The following is a 27,546-nucleotide window of genomic DNA, read 5'->3' on the forward strand; positions in this document are numbered from 1 at the left end:
TTGGAGCACCTACAACTTCTGGAGGCCACTCATTCCACTGATGAATTGTCCTCACTCCCCCTATTCTAATCTAACTAAGGCAGTAAAACAAGCCTTCCTTTTAGGCTACTTTTTCAATGTAATCAACAAGGCTTATAAAACACTTCAATTCCTTCTTTTCCAATTCTTGGAGACCCCCCTGGACAAGTTCCTGCAGTTTTCTTGGCAATTTCCCCCCCCCAAAAAAAAAATCAAGTTTTTTGGTTTGTCATTGCTTCTTTCCAAAGCTGGCTGGGGCATGCTGTGAGTTGAAGTCCACCCATCTTAAAAGTGGCCAAGGATGAGAAATACTGCACTAAGCTATGTTCCAATGTCTGAGTGGAAAACCCCAGGCACTAAAAGCAGTCAAAAGATAGAGGGAAAACTATGTTGCCCTATCCTGGTCACAACGTTTGCCGACAGACCTGAGAGGCCAGGAGGTTGGTTGTATAAACAGAGGCATAGAATCAAAATTCTTTTTTGACACACTTGAACACTGGGCCCAATCTAACAAAATGAAATTCAATGTACAGAAAAGTAAAGTTTTACACAGGCAAGAAAAAACCAAAACTACACATATTGATTGGGTGAAACCAGGCTTAATAGCAGTAACTGTGAGAGGGATCTTGGAATCTTACTGGACAACCAGTTAAATATGAGATAACAGTGTGCGGCGGTAGCCAAAGAAACCAATGCAATCCTAAATTGCATTAACAGAGGGATACAGTCAAGATCAAGGGAGGTACTAATACCACTCTATAAAGTCTTAGTAAGACCACATCTAGAGTACCGCATTCAGTTTTGGTCACCACACTATAAAAAAAGATGTTGAGACTCTAGAAAGAGTGCAGAGAAGAGCAACCAGGATGATGAGGGGACTGGAGACCAAAACATACGAAGAGCGGTTGCAGGAACTCAGCATAGCTAGTCTAGTGAAGAGAAGGACCAGGGGAGACAGGATAGCAATGTTCCAATATCTGAAGGGCTGCCACAGAGAGGAGTGGGGGGGGGGGTCAAGCTATTCTCCAAAGCACCCAAAGGCCAGACAAGGAATCATGGATGGAAACTGAACAAGGAGAGATTCAACCTGGAAATAAGAAGAAATTTTCTGATAGTGAGAGAGCAATCAACCAATGGAACAGAAGTTGCATTCGGAAGTTGTGGGAGCTTCATCACTTGAGACTTTCAAGAAAAGATTGGACTGCCATTTGTCAAGAATTGTGTAGGGTCTCCTGCTTGAGGGGGGGGGTTGGACTAGATGACCTATAAGGTCCTTGCCAATTCTGTTAATCTGTTAAATCACGTGAAGTATTTAGTACTGCTTTATAAAGCCTAGTAAGACCACACCTGGGATACTGGGATACAATTTTGGTCACCACACTACAAAAAAGATGTTGAGACTTTGGGAGAAGTTCAGAGAAGAGCAACTGATGAGCAACGAGGCCTGGAGACTAAAACATATGAAGAATGGTTGCAGGATTTGGGTTTGGCTAGTCTAGAGGAAAGAAGGACTAAGGGAGACATGATAAAAGTATTCCAATATTTGAGAGGCTGCCACAAAGAGGAGGGGGTCAATTTATTTTCCAAAGCACCAGAAGGCAAGACAAAAAACAATGGATGGAAACTCATCAAGGAGAAAAGCAACCTGGAATTAAGGAGAAACTTTATAACAGTGAGAACAATTAACCGGTGGAACACCTTGCCTCCAGAAATCATGGGTTCTTCATCACTGGAGGTTTTTAAGAAGAGCCTGGACAGTCACTCATCTTAAATAGTATAGGATCTCCTGCTTGAGCAGGATGTTGGACTAGAAGTTCTCCAAGGTCCCTTCCAGCTCATTCATTCTATTCTGTGCTGGGAAACCAAATTGCAATCTGAGCATTTCTTTTAACCTGGACAGTCACTTGTCTGAAATGGTAGAGTAGGGGTGAAATCCAGCAGGTTCTGACAGGTTCTGGAGAACTGGTAGAGGAAATTTTGAATAGTTCAGAGAACCAGCAAGTACCACCTCTGGGTGGCCCCAGGAGTGGGGAGGGAATGGGGATTTTGCAGTATCTTTTCCCTGGAGTGGGGTGGGAATGGAGATTTTGCAGTATCCTTCCCCTGCCACTCCCACCAAGCCACGCCTACAGAACCAGTAGTAAAAAAAATTGGATTTCACCACTGGTAGAGGGTCTTCTGCCTGAGCAGGGGGTTGGACTAGAAGACCTCCAAAGTCCTTTCCACCTCTGCTCTGCTCAAGCCACAATACAGTTGTTCTCAACCTTAGTTATTACCACTGTAATCTATCCAACTTTTTGCAACCCGAATTAGGGTCGCACTTGTATCCTTAGGGGAGCACAATACGTTGTCCCAGGTTTAGGGTTTGGAACACTGTGCGAACCCACCGAACTTCCTTCCACAAAAGTTCTGAACTCGAATCTCTCGAGAGCAAGCAAGGATGGGGAATGGCATTCCTGCAAAGGCTGAGCCATTCTAAACATCGCGTCCGGTAGGGGGCGTCGTCGCAACTACCCGCGGGGCATTTAAAAGAGTCCGGGAGAAAAGAGAAGGCGCGCCTGCGCAGTGCCAATCCAGCGTTTCGGAGTGCCGCGCCTGCGCACGGAGAGACACGCTGCTTTTTTTTTTTTTTTTCTCCCCTCCACCCTTCGCCGATTGCGCTGAGGAGAGTGGCGCTCTGAGGCGGCTTGTCGGTTCGCGCGTTCCTTGCCTTTTTAAAGGAACTGTTTAAAAATAAAACAATGTTTTCTTTACGCACGTTATTCACACCCCCATGTTTTACATTGTTTAAAAAGCTGGGTCTGGGCTCCTTTCCGGCCTTCTTGTCAGCCAAATGAAAATGGGGAGACAATTCTCCAAATTCCCAGCTGTCCTTGGCCATGCAGGCTGGGGATTCTGGGTACTCTAGTCCTTACACTTGGGGGGGGGCGGCTAAATTAAAGAAAGTAAAATAAAATACGCAGCTGCCCCACACACTTGCCATACTGGCTGTTTTACATTTGCTATATTTGAGCTGTGTTATACTCAAATGTAGTAAATATAAATATTTACTATATAATATATAAAACAAATATATACAGAGAGAGAACTATATAGAAAATCGTTTCTTCACAAAAGCCCCACAATTTTGCATTACAAGGATGCTTCTTTTATTGTGCCAATAACAGGTCAATTTTCAAAAGGTTCTGTGTAGCCTACAAATAGAATTTAAAAACTACCCAAAACCACAATAACAATCCACTTTCTAGCCATTGGCATACCATTTGTATCCTGTTTATGCCAACCAAAAGACAGCAGTACAAGAATTAAAAAAAAAAACTATAAAGCGTGGCCATAAAACTGTTGCAATAAAAAATTAAATCAATATCATTTAAAAGGGTTTTGTTCCTGTGAGGAATTTACCTCAATCTCCCAAGAGACTTCTCCTTTGGAGCCCAAGATTAAAGCATAAACGGCATTTAAAAATATATTTCAAATGTAGGCCACACATTTTTTCTATTTTTTGACAGCGACAGTGGTACTAAGTCATTGGCACAATGTATTGTCTCAACTTCACATGAATGGGACGTGTAAACTATGGTTTGTGTGACGGAATTGAGTCAGATACATGTCAAACTGAGTCTTGTTTGAGCCATGTAAATAGTTTGCTTTAATTATTATGTAAATCCATACATCATGTACAAATCACAACATATCATGTAAATATGCTAATTCCATATGAAGTAAGTCATAGACTAGATCACTATGTCTTCTTCAACAACCCGTGGTTAAAACAATTCATGGCTTTACAAAATGGATAAATACAACTATAAATCCTTTTATTGGGAGGCTGAATTATGTTTTTTTTTCCTCAGCCCATGCAGTTCCATATATCTAATCTCAATATCTATCAGTGTCAAGCACTGTTCCGAAAAAACAAGAGCTTTAGGAATACTTAAATATGTTAAATAAGATAAATAGTTGAATCTGTTTTTAAAAGGACATTCTGACTTATGGTTTCTCCAATTTTAGGTAAAAAGAATGGCGTATTCCATTTCGTCACAAAATATTGTAGCCATTTCCGATCTGCACCCAAGCCTTGCTCATCCTGTAGGTCTAAGTACCATAACAATATTTTGTTCTCCGATGAAACTGTATATAAGTGTACTCTGTAATAACATTATGTAATTGCTCATAGCATTGGCAGAAGTATTAGAGACAAAATATTCCTATGTCTCATGCACTCTCAGAAAATGAAAACTGATATCTCTGGCAAAAGAGAATGGATATTACAATCATCTAGGACAGTGATGGTTAACCTTTTTGCCATCGCGTGCCAGGAACCGGGGTGGGTGGGTCGCGTGCATGCGTGCCCATACCCATAATTCTATGCACCCCGCGCATGCGCACACAACCCCTCCCTACTCCCCCCCGCTCCTGGCACGTGATGGCATGGTGGGTCCAGTAGGCCCGTTTTTCTCTCTCCCCAGGCAAACGGGCCATTTCTGGCCTCTCGAGGGCCTCCGTGGTGGGGAGGCCGTTTTCGCCCTCCCCAGGCTCCTAGAAAGACTCTGGAGGCTGGGGAGAGAAAAAAATGGGCCTTCCCCACCACCACCCTAAGGCCCTCGGAAGGCAGGAAACAGCCTGTTTCCCTACTTCCAGTGGGCCCAGAAGGCCCGAAAATCAGCTGGCCGGTGCGCACATATACGCTGGAGCTGAGCTCGTGTGCCCACCTATATGGCTAGGCGTGCCACCTGTGGCACTCGTGCCATAGGTTTGCCATCACGGATCTAGGATGATTGGACTAAGTTAAATTATGGAATTTTATGAAAGGATGGCTGGGTTTGTTCTCCATTTTTAACTCCCATCCTTGGTTAATAAAAGGGCAATTAATACATACTTGAAATAAATTATAAAATGGCTGAATGTGATAACCTGTTTGTGTCTGAGTTTCCATAACATTAAAAAAAAAAATCTATGCTATTTTAGACTAGTGAATGTCAGTAATGACCTTTCTCAAATTGGTCAGTTTAGCCACCTCAGCAAGTTTTGTCAATTTCACCAACCTTCCATAAGTGGGTAATGTCAAATCTTTCCATATGTGTGCATATAATAGTCTTGCTGCAATAATCATAGATTGAGATAATTTTCCATGACAGTTTTCTAATTGCATCCACCAGCTTCATACTTGAAGTACATTCTAGATTTCTCTGGCATCATGTACCAACAATACATCATTTCATAAAAATTATCTTTAAGATCAAAATAGGAGTTTCAACCCTTTTGACCACATATTTTCCCATTGAGCCATCTGTATATTATAACCAAAATTCTTAGCCCACTTTGTCATACATGTTTAACCTGTTGTTCCATTTTAAATTTCAATAAAAGTTCATATATTTTAGTAATCACATGTTCCTAATCAGTATGAAATTGCATTTCAAATTCTGTCTTACTTTGCTTCATACCATAAGTCTTTTAATCCATTTTAAATCTTTCTAATAACTGTAAATGGAAAAACCATTGATAACTATATCCTGTCATTAGTTTCTACCTTGACTTAATTTTATAGTTCCCTTTGGTGATTCTACAATGATTCTGGTGTCTTAACCATTTGTCTTTGTCTTTTGTTTCTCTTCTGTGAAATGTATTTTTGAGCACAGCCTGAATATACATCTATTCCATATTCTCAGTATGGCACTAAACCTAATAAAATTGTTTTTAAAATCTATTTAATAATACCCAAATATTTTACTTTTTTCTCAATCTTTTTAGATTTTTAATATCTTCATCTTCCAATTATTAATCTTAAAACTTACCAGCAAACCAAGTCATTTAATTTTCCTGTTAATGTCTCTAATGGATCCTCCAAACACTATAGCCAGGTCATTGACAAATACCCTTACAAGTTTGTTTTTAATTTTTATTTCCACTATTCTCTCATCTTATGACTCTGTTCTGTTATCTGGATAACTAAAATGAACAAGAGTGGAGACAGCAAACATTTTTGTCTTCTTTTTTCTCAGAAAGTGAGAAAAAACTCACAAATCTCACTAAGTTTTTTTTGTTTGTTTGTTAATTCTCCATTAACAATTATTTGGGCTTTTTATGAGGTAAAAATCAATCTTACGTATTTAATAAAATTATCTCCAAAATTCATACCTTCCAGAACTCTAAAGAAGAAAATTCAGTTAAAACTATCAAAGATGTTAGTTGCATCTAAGAAAATCAGTGCAGTTTACTTTTCATTATGTTGATCCAAATATCCAATACATCCAATATTCAATATATTTCTAATATTATCTTGTAATTTTCCTTTAGATAAAAACTCACATTGATCTTCATGAATAAAGTCCTATAAAATTATTTTCAACCATTCATCCAAAATCATTTTAAACAACTTATAGTCATGATTCAAGAAAGATACTGGTTGATAATTTATTGTTAAAGTCAGGTCCTGGGATTCTTTACATATGAACACTGTATTTGCTTCTTTCCAAGCGTCAGGAATCTTTCTATTCTGTAAAATAAATATCCATTGTTTATTGTTAAGGTTGTAAAATTTAGTTCTCAAAACATAATATGTTGTCAGACCATCTGGGCCAGATGCCTTTCTGATTTTAGTCTTTTTAATAATTTTACAAACTTCTCTTATTCTTACAGGTACATTCAAAATTACTGATTCTTTGGTAAATTCTGTTTATATAATCATAGAATAATAGTGGTGAAACACTTCCTGGGTATTTGCATTATCTGTTTTTACAATGTTTCCTTCTGATAACATTGGTATCACTTTCTTTTGTTTTTCTTTATGCAGCTCATATGCCAACCATTTTCCTGGTTTATTTGTAAACTCAAAATTTCATTGTTTTGCATAATTCATCTTTATTTCCGTCTCACTGTTAACATAAATAATTGCTTCTGTAGAAAGGAAGTAATTGTCCTATCTGAGGACTATTTAAACTTTTCACTTTTTATGGAACCCCAAATCACTTGTGTGGTATGCATACTATCAGCACGAACCCTTTGTTGATGTAACACAAAATCAAATCTCTGGAGGGCTCGGGACAGGGGTTGTTCCTCTGTTCTGGTCCTGTTAGACCTCTCAGCGGCTTTTGATACCATCGACCATGGTATCATGCTGCACCGGCTGGAAGAGTTGGGGATGGGGGGCACCGTATTACGGTGGTTCTCCTCCTTTCTCTCCGACCGGTCACAGTTCGTGTTGGCAGGTGGGCAGAGGTCGACCTCAAGGCCTCTTATATGTGGAGTGCCTCAGGGGTCGGTCCTCTCGCCCCTCCTGTTCAACATTTATGTGAAGCCGCTGGGCGAGATCATCCGTGGCTTTGGGGTGAGATACCACCAGTACGCTGATGACACCCAGCTGTACATCTCCACCCCAGGCCACCCCAACGATGCCCTTGAAGTGATGTCCCAGTGCCTGGAGGCTGTGCGGATCTGGATGGGGAGGAACAGGCTCAGGCTCAACCCTTCCAAGACTGAGTGGCTGTGGCTCCCGGCATCCCGATATAGTCAGTTGACTCCATCACTGACTATTGGGGGCGAGTCGTTGGCCCCCACAGAGAGGGCTCGCAATCTGGGAGTCCTCCTGGATAGGCAGCTGTCCTTGGAGGAACATCTGACAGCTGTAACCAGGGGGACCTTTTGTCAGGTTCGCCTGATCCGCCAGTTGCGGCCCTTTCTTGATCGGGATTCCCTGTGCACAGTCACTCATGCCCTCGTCACCTCTCGCCTTGACTACTGCAACGCTCTCTACATGGGGCTCCCCTTGAGGAGCACCCGGAGGCTCCAACTGGTCCAGAATGCAGCAGCGCGGGTAGTGACGGGAGCAGCCTGGCGCTCCCATGTAACACCGCTCCTGCGCGAGCTGCACTGGCTCCCAGTGGTCTTCCGGGTGCGCTTCAAGGTGTTGGTTATCACCTTTAAAGCGCTCCATGGCATAGGGCCTAGCTATCTTCGAGACCGCCTGCTGCCACCGACAATCTCCCATCGACCCGTGCGCTCCCACAGAGAGGGCCTCCTCGGGGTGCCATCAGCCAAACAGTGCAGGCTGGTGACCCCCAGGGGGAGGGCCTTCTCTGTGGGGGCACCTACCCTCTGGAATCAATTGCCTCCAGAGATAAGGAGAATCCAAGACCTCGGTGCCTTCCGCCGTGCCCTTAAAACCTTCCTTTTCCAGCAAGCCGGGCTGGCCTAATTTTTTTAAGTGTTTTTAAGTGTTTTGTTTATTGTTTTTAATTAATGGGGCCAAATTTATATATGTATATTTTAACTGTATTTTAATATTTGTACTTGATGTTTTTACTTGGCTGTTCACCGCCCTGAGTCCTCAGGGAGAAGGGCGGTATACAAATTCAAAATAAAATAAAATAAAATAAAAATAAATCAGCAATTTCCTCCTAACAAAATTTAAATGATATTATTCAACCATAGTTTTTATAAAGTTAATTTTTATTTTTCTCCCACCTTTACTGTGTTTATAAATAATTCAAGGTAGTGAGCATAAGCTAATACTCCTTCCTTTTTATATTTTTCCTACAACAACAATCCTGTGAAGTGGGTTGGGCTGAGAGAGAGTTATTGGCCCAAAGTCACCTAGCTGATTTTCATGCCTAAAGCGGAACTAGAATTCACAGTTTCCTGGTTTCCAGCCTGGGTTGTTACCACATTATAATCACAAAAACATTTCCAAAGTATTAACTCATGGGTCAGCTATATTTGTCCAGAAGGGTTTATTTATTTTACAGCAATGAGAAGAGATTAAGTATTAGAAAAAGAACTGAGCCAGAACCTATTTTTTTGTCATTTGACTTGGTAAACAAATCTTGCTTTCAGTCTGTAAAAAATTGGTTTATTTGTCAAGCATTAAGAGATTCATCTTTTAGGAAGTTAGTAGCAAATAGTTAGACAGGGGTATGTGTAAATGTATGTGTTTCCTTAAAAGTAAACAACTAGCTCCAGAAAACTACATTGTAAAGAATTACTTCAAAGAAACAATATATAATTGGGTCACTAAGTCACTGTTTCAAATTATGCAAATATTGTATCCAGTACTCTAAATAATGTTACTTGAAGACAGAAAAGAAAAATAACAAAGAGTTGTTTGGCAAATGGACACAGAAGTTTTTTCTTTTCCCCTTGATTAGCTGAACAGTGTGGCTACAATCCCAATTGTACACATTTGGGAATCATTCACTCAAAATTAAAGATATATACAAAAGATTTAGGAATAGATCTCATGCTTTTAATTTTGAATTATGGGATTTTGCTTGCTTAAAAGAGACTAAATAATTTTGTAAAGATAAAATTTAAGAAGTCTTTGAAGTAAATACTGTTGTAAGTCCTAGGGCATTAAATGACATTTTGGATTCCAGGAACCAGTTCTTTTATTATCAATAGAATTATGCACAGGATATGTTGCCATCTAATTAAATTACTGTGAGTAGGAAACTAAAAACATTTTGAACGTAGATTAATAGAATATGTTTTAAAAAGCAAATTTTGGGATACTTTGAGGAAATTATATTTTATTACACAGATACTCTGAATGAACTCATCCAGATAAATGGAGGAATTGTTTTCTTGCCCCACCTAGTGACTAAAATGATCACAGAAATTTAAGAGACTGTTTTTCAGTACTTGTTAATTGTGTTTACCAGTGCTAGAAATTAAGAGAAATAAAATTACTGATTGTTTAAATTCTTTGAAACGTTTTATTTCCATGATATACTCGTAACAACTGCATATATTTACTTAAACGGATCCTTCTGCAGCTGGACAACAAAGTAAAAATTGATTAAATAACTGAAGCTCAGAATAGCTATAACTCTTAAATGAAAATAGGAATGTTGTTCCTCTAATTTGGATATTCAACTGTTCACACATGCATGCTTAGAAGCTGCTTTTACTTAGAAAGATATGGGGTTTTTTGGTTGATTTACACATGCTTGAATATAATAGGAAGTTGGTCCTTGAAATAATCCATTCTTGAGAGCTCATGGAGGCAAAATAAAATGTGAGTTATATTAAACATGTGAAAAATTAGGACCACCCACCATTACTTCCTGGAATGTACAAAAAACTACAAGCCTTTATTAAGTGGACACAGTCCCCCTCCCCTAATTAGTGCCATCATCATTTCTGTTATTCATTCACTACCATTAAAAGGGTTCCTTATATTACTATTCTTATTATTCATAATAATAATATCCCTTATTATTTCTCACACTTCTTTTTGTATATTGCAAGAATGATTTCTGTTAATAAATTAATGTTTTTGTCAAGTATGTTAAAATAGTTAAAACATGTTTTTAATTAATGAAGGAATATAGAGTCTGTGAAAAGAAATCCATGCTGTACATCTGTATTTGATGTATATATTCTGCAATCTCTTTTTTTTTTCTCTCCTTAGAGTATAATTGGTGTGGTGATTGGGAAAACAGATGCCAAAGGCTTTCCGGACAGAAAAAGTAAAGTGGTTTTTAAGTATCTTATTCTCAGTTTCCCAGGCTCTATCTTTCTGTCAGTGTCTTGACTAATTAAAAAAATATCTGGTGCAATCTTTTCTGTACAAACTATGTTGAAATGACAATAGCTGTTTCACAGGTACACTTTGCACAAGTTTTATAAGATCATGAGAAGTAATAGTACCACTCTATAGCAATAGTACTTAGACTTATATACTGCTTCACAGCACTTTACAGCCCTCTCTAAGCAGTTTACAGAGTGAGTCTAATGCCCCTAACAATCTGGGTCCTCATTTTAACAACCTCAGAAGGATGAAAGCCTGAGTCAACCCTGAGTTGCTCAGGATCAAATTGCTGGCAATCAGCAGAATTAGCCTGCAACACTGCATTCTAACAGGAAGGAAGGAAGGAAGGAAGGAAGGAAGGAAGGAAGGAAGGAAGGAAGGAAGGAAGGAAGGAAGGAAGGAAGAGCACTTAGACTTATATACTGTTCCACAGTGATTTATAGCCCTCTCTAAGCAGTTTACAGCAGTCAGCATATTGCCCCTAACAATCTGGGTACTCATTTTACCAATCTCGGAAGGATGGGAGGCGGAGTCAATCTTGAACTGGTCAAGATCGAACTGCCGAATTGCTGGCAGCTGGTAGCCTGAAGCAGTAGTGGGTTTCAATTTTCTTCACTACTGGTTCGCTATTGGGAGCGTGCAGGTGCGCACGGCGCTTTGCAAGCATGTGGCACTTCTACACTTCCCACCGCCGCTGCTACTGGTTCTCCCGAACCGGTACGAACCAGTAGCAACCCACCATTGGCCTTAAGTACTGCATTCTAACCACTGCGCCACCATGGCTCCTCCTATACTATACTAGTGAGGCCACACTTGGAATACTGTGTCCAATTCTGGTCACCAAGATACAAAACAAGATGCTGAAGTCCTAGGAAGAATTCAGAGAAGAGCAACAAAGATGATAAGGAGTCTAGAGGCTAAATTATATGATGAAATGTGAAAGGAGTTAGATAAGTGTAACCCAGTGGGTTTCAGCAGGTTCTGACCAGTTCTGGAGAACCGGTAGTGGAAATTTTGAGTAGTTCGGAGAACCGGTAGTAAAAATTTTGACTGGCCCCGCCCCCATCTATTCCCTGCCTCCCAAGTCCCAGCTGATTGGTAGGAAATGGAGATTTTACAGTATCCTTCCCCTGCCATGCCCACCAAGCCATGCCACACCCACCAAGCCACACCCACAGAACCGGTAGTAAAAAAATTTGAAACCCACCACTAGTGTAGCCTAACAAAGAAGGATTAGGGATAACATGATAGCTGTCTTCTGGTACATGAGGGGCTGCTACAGAAAGGTAGGGGTCAACTTATTCTCCGATGCACCTGAAGGTAGGACAAGAATCAATGGGTGGAAAACTGTCAGAAGGAGATCCAACCCAGAAATAATGATAAATTTCCTTGACGGTGAGAACAATTAATCAGTGGAACGGCCTTCCTATCAGAGTTGTGAGTGCTCCATTGCTGGATTGGACAATTTGTCTGAGATGGAATAATGTCTCCTGCCTTGGGCAAGGGGTTGGACTAGAACAGGGATGGCTAATCTTTTTGCCATCGTGTGCCAAAAGTGGAAGGAGTGCGGGGGGGTCGCGCACACGCATGCCCATACCCATAATTCAATGCGCCCCCCCCGAGCCTACATGTGTGACCCTCCCCACGCTCCCCACGCTTTTGGCACGTGATGGCACAGTGGGCCCAGTAGGCCTGTTTTTTGCCCCCCCAGGCTCCAGAGGCTTTCTTGGAGCCTGGGGAGGGCAAAAACGGCTTTCCCCAGCCCCCTGGAGGCCCTCCGGAGGCTGGAAATGACCCATTTCCTGACTTCCAGTGGGCCCAGAAGGCCCGAAAATTAGCTGGCACGTGCATGTGCGCTGGAGCTGAGCTAGGGCAATGCTCACATGCCCACAGATATGGCTCCATGTGCCACCTGTGGCACACGTGCCATAGGTTCGCCATCACAGGACTAGAAGGTCTCCAAGATCCCTTTCAACTGTATGGATTCTACTGTATTCAACTGGTGATAAGAAATTCAACTTACGGGAGCAAGTTTCCCCCATATCTGTCATTTTTGTTGATGTGCCTCTCAGTACTCTTAAGGATACATACCAGGGGTGAAATCCAACAGGTTCTCACAGGTTCTGGAGAACCGGTAGCAGAAATTTTGAGCAGTTCAGAGAACTGGCAAATACCACCTCTGGCTGGCCCCAGAGTGGGATGGGAATGGGGATTTTGCAATATCCTTCCCCTAGAGTGGGATGGGAATGGAGATTTTGCAGTATCCTTCCCCTGCCACACCCACCTAGCCATGCCCACCAAGCCACACCATGCCCACCAAGCCACGCCCACAGGACTGACAGTAAAAAACTTTGGATTTCACCACTGATACGTACCTGTTCCTTAGTAATAATAATAGGGAAAGGCATTGGGCCTTTTTCTATTTTTGAAGCAATGAACATAAGCAAAACATTTTTTTTCATTACAAGATTACTAAAGTTCACACTAGTTTCTTTTCCTAAACTTTTTCTTCTCATTCTACAGAAATTATGGTGACCTCTAGTGGTATGAATGAGATTGCTCTGCAATATTTGCATTGTAATTCCTCATCCGTCCTCAATTTATAACAGTTTGCTTACTGACCGTTCAAAGTTAACAACGGTACTGAAAAAAGTGACTTATGACCATTTTTCACACTTATATACCACTGCAGCGTCCCCATGGTCATGTGGTTTACATTCAAACGTCTGGCGATTGACTCATATTTATGACGGTTGCAGTGTCCCAAGGTCATGTGATTCTCTTTTGCAACCTTCTGACAAGCAAATTCAATAGGAAAACCAGATTCCCTTAACATGTGTGTTACTAATGTAACAGTGGCAGTAATTCACTTAACCAATGTGGCAAGAAAAGTCGTAAAATGGAGCAAAGCTCACTGAACAAATTTCTCGTTTGGCAACATAAATTTTGGGCTCAATTGTGGTCATACGTTGAGGACTACCTATGTATTGTGGCATTTCTTCTTTGCTGCTGCTGCTTGTATCTTAATTTCCCTGTTTCCTGATATACTATGTATTTATATATAACGGAATGGGCCTCTGAAACTGAAGTGCTGACAGTTCACACAAATAACCAGTGTCTGCTACAGATGTCAGGCCCCGGAATTCAGTTTGATTCAAAACCATTATTCATAGCATGGTTTAAGTTTTGTAATAGCAGACTAAATATCATCTATATATTATATTATGTGTCTCATACCAAATTCAAATTTTAAATAGCATTCTTAAATATACCCCTCTCTGCAGATATTGGATCAGAACGATATACTTTTTGTTTTACCATTCGTGATTCCCCATCATGGTTCATAAATGTGAATTCCTGGGGAAGAGAGGACTATATTAAATCACTTTCAGAAACCTTTAGACTTGGTGATTGTGGTAAGATGGAATTTATTCTGAATATATTTCAATATGTTTTTCTCTTCCTTAAATCAGTATAATGTGGCTGTGATCTTAGGGTGTTTTTCTTCAAGGAATTACAGACCTATTTAACTGGAATCAATTTTTTCCAGTTAGACTAATTGAAAGAAGTTATATTCACATATTCTGATTAGTGAAGATGTCATGAAGACATAAAAAATTAGAACGTAATTTCCCATATTCTTTCTTAGATCATTGTACTATGTTTTTACTCTTCTAAATTGTGTCCCATTTAGACACAATGGGAATTATTTTTGAATAAAATACATACATGGTATTTATTATATGTTGCACAGCCTTTCTTTCATATAATTATTTTCACTAAAATAAATGAATCTTTAAAACATCCCCAGTGCTTCTCAATAAAAATTTTATCATGCGAGCCTGGAGACTTAAAATATAATTTAATATTATTATTTTTTATTATTTCTGGTAATTATTTTATGTGTATATTAAGATCACTGCCAGCTCTTCCTAATTTTCTATACGGTCAAATAAAAGCTATTCCACACCTAGTTTACCTTCACTGGTCACAAAAACCTAAGCCAGGCTAGATCTAGTTAATACTTGAATTCTACAACAGAATCCCAGAGCTGTAGGCTAGACTGAAATAAATTTTTAAAAAAGAAAATGACAAATGGCACCGATGGCACAAATGGCAAATCACATCCTTGTTGTGGCTAAGAAAACTGCATGGATGTGGTTCCTGCAGTCACCAGGAGTTAAGCCTGGTTCCAGAGCACCTTTATTATTTTTCTCTCTCTTTCACTTGAACAATTAAACCAGGAGAGATAAACTTAATCCAGAAAAAAACAGCCAGTTTCTCAAGAGTAGGCAGATATTTGAGGATGGGATTGTTCGAATATCTCTCTCCTTACCAAATTTTATTTGCATTGGAATTACTAGAAGAGGAAATTAAGAATTATTACCCCAACCTGAATCATTTTAGTTGTTCAAGGATCAGCCAGAGATAACCTTTATTAATATTACTGCCCTAATACTGATAATAAAAATATTTTTTTCAATACTATTGATAGCTGATATGAGCCTAAGAAAAGCCTGGGTAGGGCTGCCCCATATTGCAGAGGCTCCATATTGGGTGAAGAGTAGATAAAAGTCACAGAACACCCATTCCTGATTTAAATGGTACAATCTGTGCAAGGTTACTGGTGGACAGAAATTAGTAAAGTAAATTAAATTTTAAGTATTTCTAAAAAGCATATACAATTAAAAAGCCTATACTTTAAACATGCTGCTTTTTACTTTATACATTATTTTGTATTCCAAAGTAAAAAGATACTATGCAGCATGTATCTGCATATCATTAAAGGTACAGCATCTTTCCAGGATAAGCCAGCTGCCTTCTGCATGTGGAGTGTAATCTTGGAAAAAGATATGTTTGATGTAAGACATTGGGGTGTTGCAGGCAGGAGATACGTATGCCAGATGTTATGAAGTGGTGCACAGCTTACTTCTTTTATTTTCTTTTACTAACCATTTTGTTTGGATTGAAAATAATTCAAATAATTCACTCTGTAGATTCTGCTTATATGGCAAATCCTAGGACTGGTTTGTAGGTATATCGGCCCACTTGTAAACTGTCGTTTGAATTTTTTAAATCACAGTCATAATTGAAAATCCTCTAGTACAGACAAAAGAGGTAGAAAAAGAAGAAAAGTTCAACCCTACTACAACAAGGTAAATGAAAATAAAATAGAATTCATGTGGTTGGAATAGATAGATTATTGTGATCAGAAGATGTAGAGGATTATGACTGCACAGATAGAATAGAATAGAATAGAATAGAATAGAATAGAATAGAATAGAATAGAATAGAATAGAATAGAAGAATAGAATATTGGAATGAAGAATGGAATGGAGTAGAGTAGAGTAGAGTAGAAGAATAGAATAGAATAGAATAGAATAGAATAGAATAGAATAGAATAGAATAGAATAGAATAGAATAGAATAGAATTTTTTATTGGCCAAGTGTGATTGGACACACTTGGTGCATATGCTCTCAGTGTACATAAAATAAAAGATACATTCATCAAGAATTATACAGGTAGTCCTCGACTTACAACAGTTCGTTTAGTGACCATTCAAAGTTACAACGGCCCTGGAAAAAGTGACTTATGACTGTTTTTCACAGTTATGTCCATTGCAGCATTTCCCATGGTCCCATGATCAAAATTCAGAGGATTGGCAACTGGTTCATCTTTATGACAGTTGCAGTCTCCCGGGGGCATGTGATCAGCTTCTGCGACTTTCTGACAAGCAAAGCCAATGGGGAAGCAAAATTCGCTTAACAACCGTGTGACTAACTTAACAAATGCAATGCTTTACTTAATAAATGTGGCAAGAAAAGTTGCAAAATGGGGCAAAACCCACTTAACAAATATTTCACCTAGCAACATAAATTTTGGGCTCAACTGTGGTCGTTACTCAAGGACGTTACTTGAGGACCTGTATACAAGCTAGGGAAAATATTCTAGATGAATATTGCACATATCAAAACAGGCACAGTGTACAGTATAATTATTTTGGCTTCTGGTTTATTGGAGTAATGTAATTAATATCCAAAACAATGTACAGAGATTTTTTTTCTTTATTGTAGTAACAAAATGTTGTAGAAGCATTTTTCCTGCAAAGCACTGCAAGCAAAACTTGCCATTCATAAGACAAAATCTTGAATAGTGCACTTACCTATATTCATCTTTTATCTCTATCCAAAAATAGTAAAGTAATAGTAGTTTTATTTTCCATATCCAGAAAATAGACATAAAATATAGCCAAAGCAGAAGGAGGCCAACCTATTCTCCAAAGCACTTGAGGGCAGGACACACAATAATGGGTGGAGGACCATTAAAGAGACATCCAACCTAGAATTAAGGAGAATTTTTCTGACACTGAGAACAATTGATCACTCGAATGGCTTGACTTCAGAAATTGTGGGTGCTCCATCACTGGAGGTTTTCAAGATAAGATAGGGCAATCATTTGTCCAAAATGATGTAGCGTCTCCTACTTGAGTGTTGGACTAGAAGTCCTCGCTCCTCCCTTCCAACTGTTATTCTTTGTTTTATGTCCTTTACATGTTGTGAATTCATGGCCATATTTATGCAGTACCTCAGTAAATTACCTTGATGTTGATAAATGTTAAAAAAAAATATCCTAATTATCATCTACAATAGGACTGGAAGAATTGTTTTGTTTTGTTTTGCTTTGCTTTGTTCAATCTAAGGCAATCAGTAGCTATTAATTTTCTCATCGTTCCCACCACCCATCTCTTTCCACTTATGGCTGCATGACTGTAACTTTGTTGCTTGAATCCTTACGATTTATATTGATATTGTTTCCTGATTGCTTATTTGTACCCTATGACTATCATTAAGTGTTGTACCTTATGATTTTTGATGAACGTATCTTTTCTTTTTATGTACACTGAGAGCATATGCACCAAGACAAATTCCTTGTGTGTCCAGTCACACTTGGCCAATAAAAGATTCTATTCTATTCTATTCTATTCTATTCTATTCTATTCTATTCTATTCTATTCTATTCTATTCTATTCTATTCTATTCTAGCTTATGTTACCTTCTTCACAGTGAATGGCCTGGTAGGCAAATCAGGAAATTGAATACAGTAGTTCAGTGGCTCTCAACCTGTGGCCTTCGGACCCTGGAGGGGGGCACGATGTCATCACAGGAGGTCCACAAAGGCTTAAAGAAATGTTGGGATTTAAATCTTGAGTTAAGTTTTGGGAGTCGGTGGCCAGGGTCCCTGCAATAGTTCATTTCATTGGGTTTGCATCCAGGGTACAGAACTGCGGCCTAAAGAATCATCAGTTGGTAACTACAATGGGTACTTCTAAAAGATGCATTTCATAACATATATGGGCTGTAAAAATTCTGATGAGATTTTTGTTCCTCATATATGATAGGCTTACCTTTGTTACATAGCTTAACTACAGTGTAAAGGACAATCTGCTCCCAATATTTTTTAAAAAAGTTTTGAATATGTCAAAATAAATTTAGAGATCAGAAAAAGTAATTGACAATTGCTATTTGTAATGGTTTAATCTGTCACTCATACAGTATTCAGATATAAAAAGTTCAATGCAACCAGAACAATGCATATGTATTTAAAAGTTGTAAAATATTATGTGCCCACTTGTCAGCAGTTACAAACTATTGCTTAGTGAGAATCATTCTGTGGTCAGAATCTACGAAGCAGACAACGGACTGCTGTCTCTGTTACATCTACCGGTAAAGAACCCTCAAGATTTTTACTCATTGGGGGATATTGTGGCCAATGGACAAAGCCTGGATGGAAAAATAATCAATGTTCTTGCTGCTGTTAAATCTGTAAGTCATGCCAACTGTAACAAATCAAAGAGAGCTCACATTATAGCCTGAAAAATGTAATGGATTTCTGTATAGATAAGAATTTATTGGGTCATAGAAGAGCTGGGAGGAGGACGTTATGTGTTACTCAGCAGCCCCTTGGCTTAATTTAGCACAAAGAAAGGTTAATGAATAACATCAGTCAAATATTTTATAAACAATATTCTATAAAACCGTCATGGATTTAAGATGCAGCCTCAGTAAGGTACTAAAGGTTTATTTAAAATTTCTGCATAGGTTAATTAGTAATCATGAGGTTAAGTATTAATGCTAAATGCAGTATTCAAATTAAGTTGAATCTCACCCTTGTACCTTTATCCTCCCGTTCCTGCATAATCCATGTAAACTCTTCTGCACAAACCATACTGAAAAATACATAAACTCAGAGGTGGGCTTCAAAAATTTTAGCAAGAGGTTCTCTGCCCAGTTGCTGGGTGGGCGTCGCCATGGTGGGCGTGGCCTAGTCGGCCTCCTGCACCATGGCGCGGGGGGGGGGGGGATTTTTGCCCTCCCCAAGCTCCGGAGGCTTTCCTCGAGCCTCCAGGAGGGTGAAACGGCCTCCCCAGGCTCTGGAGGCTGAAAATGGGCCCATTTCCAGCCTTCCCGAACTTCCTGTAGGCCCGGAAGTCTTCCATCAGTTGTTGGATGTTCATCTATGATAGTATCAAACCAGCGAGTTAACCATTAATACTTCTTAGTAATAAGAATTACTATTTAGTAATAAGAATTGCTAACAAATTCTATAGGAATTCTTATTGTTTTATAAGTGACAAAGTGAAATGAGAACACTTCATTTCCTATAGCAATATTCCACAATTTGATAATATCCCACAATTTGATAAGTTGTTCTCAGAAGGTTGTGACTTTCTGAGAAGAATAAACTCTACATTTATCCACCCACACACTGCAATTATAATCAGTGCTTCTATAACTTAATTCCTGCTGAAATGTTACCACATGAACAGTTTCTATTTAACAAAACAGATATAGATAGAATATTATGATCAAGATCAGGTTTTCTTTTTCTTTTTTTCCCCTTTACAAAGGTTGGTGAACCAAAATATTTTGCTACTTCGGACAGGCGTAAAGGCCACAGGTGTGAAGTAAGGCTGTACGATGACAGTGAGTCTTCCTTTACAATGATATGGTAAGCACTGGTTGAAGCCATAATTCAGCTATATATGAAGGAATACAAAAATATGAAGCAACAATGGGTATAAATGCATACTATAATCACTAACCAAACCCTGTTAGTTGTGTCACTTTTGTGAAATAGAGGATTCATTAAGGCATAAGTTTCTTAAGAGCTTTGAATATAGAATCACCTTTCATTTGTGTTAACCCATCGGGAAAAGTTCTGCATCCAGAACTCTCTAAAGAGAAAGGGAGGTTGCTGCATCTGTAGGCTCCACTCCATCTCCACCCCAGACCACCCCAACGATGCCCTTGATGTGATGTCTCGCTGCCTGGAGGCCGTGCGGGTCTGGATGGGGAGGAACAGGCTCAGACTCAACCCTTCCAAGACCGAATGGTTGTGGCTTCCGGCATCCCGATATAGTCAGCAGGTGCCATCGCTGACTATTGGGGGTGAATCTTTGCCCCCCACAGAGAGGGCTCGCAATCTGGGTGTCCTCCTGGACGCATGGCTGTCTTTAGAAGAGCATATGACGGCCGTGGCCAGGGGGGCCTTTTATCAGGTTCGCCTGATTCGCCAGTTGCAGCCCTTTCTGGACCGGGACGCCCTGCGCACAGTCACTCACACCCTTGTTACCTCCTGGTTGGACTATTGTAATGCTCTCTACATGGGGCTCCCCTTGAAGAGCACTCGGAGGCTCCAACTGGTCCAGAATGCGGCCGCGCGGGTGGTTATGGGTGCAACCCGTTGCGCCCATGTGACAACCCTCCTGCGCGAGCTGCACTGGTTCCCAGTGGTCTTCTGGGTGCAATTCAAGGTGTTGGTCACCACCTTTAAAGCGCTCCATGGCACAGGACCCGGGTACCTTCGAGACCGTCTTCTGCCACCGATAGTCTCCCACCGACCAGTCCGCTCCCACAGAGAGGGTCTCCTCAGAGTGCCATCGGCCAAGTCATGTCGGCTGGTGACACCCAGGGGGAGGGCCTTCTCTGTGGGAGCCCCAGCCCTGTGGAATGAACTGCCCCCGGAAATTCGTAAGATTTCTGACCTCCGGGTATTTCGCTGCGCACTCAAGATCCTGTTGTTCCGCCAGGCTGGGTTAGCAACATAATTTTAAATTGGATGTTTTAAATTTTTGGGGTTTTAAATTAAGCCAAATTTATTTAATATTTTTAAATTATTTTAAATTGATGTTGATTCTGTTTTTAAATAGGCTGTACACCGCCCTGAGTCCTTCGGGAGAAGGGCGGTATAGAAATAAAATTATTATTATTATTATTATTATTATTATTATTATTATTATTATTATTATTATTATTATTAAATGTGAAAAAAAGGGTTTTAATTCTATTGTTCACATATATGTATAAAAAGTAAGGAAACTTACCTCAATGGAAATATGCAAGAAATGTTAGCAAGACAAAGGGTGTTGTAGTCCTGAAAAAAGAGATAACATTCAGAAATAGCTCAGGTTTGTTTATTTTATTTTATTTTATTTTATTTTATTTTATTGTTTTGTTTTGTTTTGTTTTGTTTTGTTTTGTTTTGTTTTGTTTTGTTTTGTTTTGTTTTGTTTTGTTTTGTTTTGTTTTGTTTTGTTTTGTTTGTTTGTTTATGGGGGTTTGGGGAAGTAACCACAGAGTCAGGTAGTGCATTCCAGGCATTGACCTGGAATCTGTTGCTGAAGTCATATTTTCTGCAATTGAGTTTGGAGCAGTTTACCTTGAGTTTGTATCTATTGTTTGCCCGTGTATTATTGCAGTTGAAGCTGAAGAAGTCATTGACAGGTAGGATGTTGTGGCAGATAATTTTGTGTACTCCGCTTAGGTCAGACCCAAGGCGGCGTAGTTCTAAATTGTCTAAGCCCAAAATTTCAAGCCTGGCAGCATAAAGGATTCTGTTGTGAGCAGAGGAGTGAAATAAAGGTTGATGCCTCCCTGATTCACTGGAGAATAAGAAGAAGTGTGGGAGACCCAGTACAGACTTGCAAGATTCTGTTACAGGCCATCTCAATAAAAGTAGCTCTAGTCTGCAATTAGTCAGTGGAACAGCTTGACTCCTGGAGTTGTGGGTGCTCCATTGTTGGAGATTTTTAAGAAAGGACAGGACAACCATTTGTCCAGGATGGAATAAGGATTCCTGCTTTGCTCAGAGGGTTGAACTAGTAGACCTCCAAGTTTCCTTCCAGCCTTATGACTCTATTCTTATTTCTCCTCCTATTTCCTGGTTTGTTCTATCTACGGTACCAGGGCTTACAACAAGGTAGATAATTGAGATTAACATTTTAGGAAAATGTGAGCAAAAGATGCAGCCTGGAGAAACAAAGAACATGTGCATTCTATGCTATTTGCTGTTAGCATGACCAATTACTTCAGTCTTCAAATGCATTTAGCTGACAGTTCACTAGCCTTACACTTTCTGGGTTTTTTGAGGTCCGTGGAGAACTTCAGATTCAATTCCAAAAAGGGGCTTCAGAACATATGGAGACATAAACGTATCACCTGCCTATCAGTGTTTTAAACAGATCCAGATATGTACTGTATTCATGTCTTCCATATGTTCAGAAACATCTTTTTAAAAGCATATCCAAAGTGCTGTATAGCCCTAATATTTTGAACCTCTTAAATCTAACCTGTCTGGCTGTGTCTTCCCATATGAAAACTTCTACCTATTGAGTAATAAGGGCATCTTCCCATACCAGATGCATGTGGGAAGATAAAAGAAAGGATCTTTCCATTTGCTCTGGAATTCATTTAATAGGATAGCTCCTAATAGTGCAATTTTTAGAAAGAGCGGTAGGAGAGAAACATAAAGTATTTGCTTTCTTTTTCTTTTTTTTTTTTACTAGTTTTAAGTATGTATATGCTTACATGCTTTTGATATTTGAATACTTCTCTAATAATATACAATCATAAAAATTTTAAATAAATAAGCATTTATTTATATTAACCTAATGTTATTGTTTTCTCCAGCTGGGACAACGAATCTATCCAGTTTGCACAGAGCTGGGTACCCCAAGAAACAGGTATCATTTTTTTTTCATTTTTCACAAACATTACCAGATTTTATCTAAAGTATCTAAAGTTTGCCTGGGATAACAAAACACATTGTATTTTCTTTTCTTAGTAATATTTGCATCTGATATAAGAATAAATTTTGACAAATTTAGAAACCGTATGATTGCAACTGTAATCTCAAAGACCATCATTACTATTAACCCTGGTAAGTAATTGTTCTTAAGTTCTGTTTAAAGTACCGGTATCATAAATGCCTTATTCTAGTCCTTTTAATGAACAGAAGGTTGGGAATTTAAAGTCAATGGTTTGGATCTGAAATAAAACTCTCTGTAAGTATAAATAACATATCATAAACAATTGTAGCTATGCATATACTATTCAAGGATTTGACCTCCAACTTTTTTTTTTTTTAAAGAAAGCAAATTTAATAGAAATCTCCTGCTCAGCCTTATTTTTTCCTTATATGGCCATTTTATAAGTTTGAAGTTATAATGACTCTGTTCCCCAATCATGTATAGCCTCATTTATAAAACTTTCATCTAAAATTCATATGATATATTGTGGCATTGCACTTATTTACTTGTATTAATATTATATTGAAAAATATTTTTTTCAAGATACAGCGGAAGCCAATATTTTATTCAACTTTATAAGACAAAGTCCAGAAATGTTAGACTTGGATGATGAAATGATAGATCAGTGGAGATCAGACTCCATAAATTGTGAGTGTTCTTTTAAATACCGATTGTCTGTTTTTAACATGATGATTCAGATCTTAGTTGTCAATTCTGTCTTTTAAAGAGTAGCCATGCCTTATAACTGATTGGAACTTTGTTTAAACAACTATTCTATTTATGAAAAAAAAAATCATAAATCATGTTTTGCGAGAATAAGGCACACATATACAGAGATATATTCAGCCCCTATAGTATTAGCTAATGAATACAAGGTTAGGCCAGTCTGGGAAACAAGATTCATATAAAAATAACACTTCTGGTTATATCCACAAATGAGAAAACTATTGTAATATCCACTGAAATGTGTGGAAGTTTCCTAAATCACACAACATGCTAACCCACAATATAATGATGGCTTAGTACAGGTAGTCCTCGATTTACCACAGTTCATTTAGTGACCATTCAAAGTTACAAAGGCACTAAAAAAAACAACTTATGACCCGTATTTCACAGTTACAACCTTTGCAGCATCCCCATGAACATGTGATCAAAATTCAGATGCTTGGCAACTGGTTCATACTTATGACCGTGGCTGTGTCTCAAGGTCATGTGATCCCCTTTTGTGACTTTCCAACAAGCAAATCAATGGGGAAACCAGATTCACTTAACAATCAAGTTACTAACTTTGTCAACTGCAGGGATTCATTTAACAACTGAGGCAAGAAACAACGTAAATGGGACAAAACTCACTTAACAAATGTGTCAGCAACAGAAATTTTGGGCTCAATTGTGGTCATAAGTTGAGGACTACTTGTATGATATATGAATCTAGCCACTGTGGTTTATAAATCATGGTTAGTACGTTATTTGCTTATTTTAGGAATTTGGGGGTCATTTAGAGAACCAGTTTGGTGTAGTGGTTAAAGTGGTGATTTAGAAACCAGGAGACTTGAGTTCTACATGAAAGCCAGGTGATTTGGGGCCAGTCTTTCTCTCTCAGCCCAGCCCAGATAAGAGGAGGAAGGTGTATTATGTATGTTCCCTGCCTTGAGTTACTTATAAGGTAATAAAGGCAGGATAAAAAACTAATAAATAAATAACATCACACTGTCCTTAAAGCCACCTGGCTTTGCAGAATGAACTATTCATATTTGAGTCTTAGACTTTAGTCTAAGTTGTTTTCAAATGTGCTTTTTTTTTCATTTTTTATCCATAGTGCAGACAATAGGTGATGTTTATACAGTGGAACAATTAAAGATGAAAACTTTGCAAAATGAAGGAAAACCAGAACCATTTTATGGCATTATTTTTGCCTACATTTCTACATTGAATATTGATAACGAAGCAAGTAAAGTAATACGAAACAGGTGGTAAGCACCTCATTAAGGGAAACTGGGTAGCATTGTGGACATTTATTCTCTTCTCAGTTTCAAATTAGCCTGGAAAACCATTGAATTTGTACCCTGAAACAAACTCTTTAGGCCCTGCAATCTAACCCCCTGCTCAGTGCAGTAAGCCTAATTAAAGCATGCCTGCCAGATGGTTCCCCCGCTTCTGCTTTAATCTATTCAGCGAAGTCTACTATCTCCTTTGATTATGGATTCAACTGTCAAACCGCTTTCCCTTCATCAGTCCCCTTAATTTGAAGGGGGGGAAAAAGCTATAACAGAAAAATCCATTTGAAAATCAGTTAACTGTATACCTATTAATATGTTTCCTTTTTTTTCCCTTGTAGTGTTAAATGCCGCTATGTTATCAATGAAAAGACAAATACATGTTCTTTTTGTAGCAGCACTAACTCCTTAGATGCTGACACTGTGCCAATGTTTGCCAGCTTTGATTTACTAGTTGACCTAACTGACCATACAGGAACTCTTCACTTTTGCAGTCTCTCAGATACAATAGCGGAAGAAACTTTAGGTCACACGGTAAGAACATAGGAAACAGTTTTCTACTTCCTGAATTTATTCTTTTAGGTTTGTTATGCCAGTAAAAATCCTCGAATCTCTCATCAATGTTTGAGGCCAATTCAGATGATGGGAATTTGTGGATACCAAAAGGCTTGTAAGTCTGCAGCATTTAATGAATTGGGCACCATTCAATTAAAAGCTATTCCAGCTTAAATTTACTAAACTCTTACGATATCAAAAGGCACTACTATTAGTTATCACAAGTTAGATATCAAAAGATTTCATTAGAGTCAGTTTAGCCTAGTGGTTAAGGCACCAGATTAGAAAGCTCGGGAATTCCAGTCTGGCCTTAGCCATGAAAACCAGCTGGGTAACTATGGGCTAGTCACTCTGTCTCAGCCCAACCTACCTCACAGGGTTGTTGTTGGGGAAATAGACAAAGGTGTGTTGGATATGTTCCCAATTTCTAAAAATAATAAAGGCAGGATACAAAGAGTTTTGCTTCACATATATTATGACCATTTTATAGCAATGAATTGGATATAAATAATTTATTCCTGAGGTAGCGTTTATATTGAAGTGATAATTACAGATAGATGTTTAATAATTTTGATTCAATTTAATGTATTTTCTTTCCAGACAAATTATGAACATTGCATTTACTGCGTTATTTGCCCTGCAGAAAATTTAGCTTTCTGATCATTATACCACATTCTGGAGATGAACATTTTATTGTTGAATTATGTTTGATAGCAGACCTATGTGTAGTTTTAACAAACTGATCTGTGATCACTCCACTAGGTCCAAGAATTTCAAGCTCTGACAGAGACACAAAAGACAACATTAAAATGGCAATTCCTTCTAGAAAGAAGCAAAATTTACTTTAAGGTAGATATAATAAATAATAATAAAGCATGATAAAATATGGAAGAGCCAGTTAGGTGTAGTGATTAAGACGTTGATCTAGAAACTAGAAGACTGAATTCTAGGCTTTCTTTAGCTATGAAAGCCAGCTGGGTGGGCCATTCACTCTCTCTCAGCCCAATCCCACTTCATGCAGGTTATTATGGGAAAAAATGAGGCAGGAATATTAAATATGTTTGCTGCTTTGAGTTTGTATTTACATGTATCTAATAATAGAGTAATCATCATCATCATAAAATCATAAAAGTGCAGATTGTGCAAAGCAGAGAAAACAGTAGATCATATACTCAGTTTGTGCAAGAAGATTGCACAACATTATAAAAAAAAAACCAGTCACCAAAATGATTCACTGAAACATCTGTAAAAATTATCATGTTCCAGCACAGGTAGTCCTCGATTTATGATCACAACTGAGCCCAAAATTTCCGTTGCTAAGCAAGACAGTTAACTTAGTTTTGCCCCGTTTTACAACCTTTCTTGCCATAATTGTTAAGTGAATTGCTACAATTATTAAGTTAATAACATGGTTATCTGGCTTCCTCATTGACTTTGCTTGTCAGAAGGTCGTAAAAAGAGATCACATGACCCTGGGACACCGTAACCATCATAAATGTGAACCAGTTGCCAAGCATCCAAATTTTGATCAAGTGACCATGGGAATACTGCAACGGTCGTGTGAAAAATGGTCATAACTAATTTTTTTCAGTGGTGTTGTAACTTTGAATGGTCACTAAACAAATATTTGTAAGTGGAAGACTCTCTGTATGACATCCTAAGTTCTTGGGAAGAGATTTGATGCATAGGAGAGCCAACATCAGCTGTGATTCCACATTGTTATGAATATAATTACACAATAATACATTACTAATAGATACTACTATTTCTCACAACTTGACCGGTCTACTAACATCTCAAAATCTATGATCAGTTTCTCCCACTGAATGAAAAAGTTTGATCTGCAAGAAAGACATGTCTACAATATTTTGAAACACAGTATCCAGACACTTAAAAAAAAACAAAGGTTTTTCTAAACAACACAGGAGTACAGAATGTTTACAAATTACTAAATTCATGTGTGTCACTGCTCAAATATTTTGTCAAGATTCTCTAGCAGTATAAAATCTTAGGCGATACAAATGGAACAGAGGGTGCTTCCATGCTTTTCTAATAAATACTATTTATGAAACAGTCTACGTAAGGTAAAATGTTCAGCCTGTCAATCTAGAACTTGTAAAAAGAGAAAATCTTTAAAAATTGTTTGTAAAAATGGTGATCTGTACATTTACTTCCATAGGTTATTTTTTCTACCACAGCACGAACTGGGCTAAGAGTGAAACTGCTTTCTTGCAAGCTAGCAGATCCAGTGGAGGCTTGCCAAAACTTGCCTGAAAAAGGAAAATAACTGCATTATACATCTTTAGAACAATTGGAAGGAATTCTTATGTTATCATAGCACGGCAAAATGACATCT

The 27,546-nt window shown here is 38.6% G+C and overlaps 1 protein-coding gene across 1 annotated transcript; it reads left to right on the plus strand.

Annotated features, from left to right (window-relative positions):
• The first annotated feature begins 2,851 nt into the window (after positions 1–2,851).
• On the plus strand, positions 2,852–27,544 carry MEIOB (meiosis specific with OB-fold). The gene is made up of 14 exons (XM_070955189.1): positions 2,852–2,917; positions 4,030–4,107; positions 10,430–10,487; positions 13,834–13,965; positions 15,633–15,705; positions 18,187–18,373; positions 19,459–19,559; positions 22,520–22,572; positions 22,674–22,769; positions 23,182–23,286; positions 24,458–24,611; positions 24,977–25,169; positions 25,953–26,039; positions 27,370–27,544. The coding sequence occupies exons 1-14, from the start codon at positions 2,852–2,854 to the stop codon at positions 27,475–27,477; spliced, it is 1,491 nt and encodes a 496-aa protein (XP_070811290.1). The 3' UTR covers positions 27,478–27,544.
• Positions 27,545–27,546: the final 2 nt, after the last annotated feature.

This window comes from Pituophis catenifer, unplaced genomic scaffold, assembly GCF_029215685.1.
Source record: "Pituophis catenifer annectens isolate HBS135680 unplaced genomic scaffold, rPitCat1.0.hap2 SCAF_16, whole genome shotgun sequence".
Taxonomy (NCBI): domain Eukaryota; kingdom Metazoa; phylum Chordata; class Lepidosauria; order Squamata; family Colubridae; genus Pituophis; species Pituophis catenifer.

What these genes read in the sequence shown, in the direction of transcription:
- MEIOB (XM_070955189.1), top strand. Translation starts at nt 2,852, where the DNA reads ATGAAAATGGGGAGACAATTCTCCAAATTCCCAGCTGTCCTTGGCCAT. An exon ending in TTCTTGCTGCTGTTAAATCT is followed by an intron (nt 18,374 to 19,458) that starts GTAAGTCATGCC and finishes CCCTTTACAAAG; the next exon opens with GTTGGTGAACCAAAATATTT. An exon ending in AAAGTAATACGAAACAGGTG is followed by an intron (nt 24,612 to 24,976) that starts GTAAGCACCTCA and finishes TTTCCCTTGTAG; the next exon opens with TGTTAAATGCCGCTATGTTA.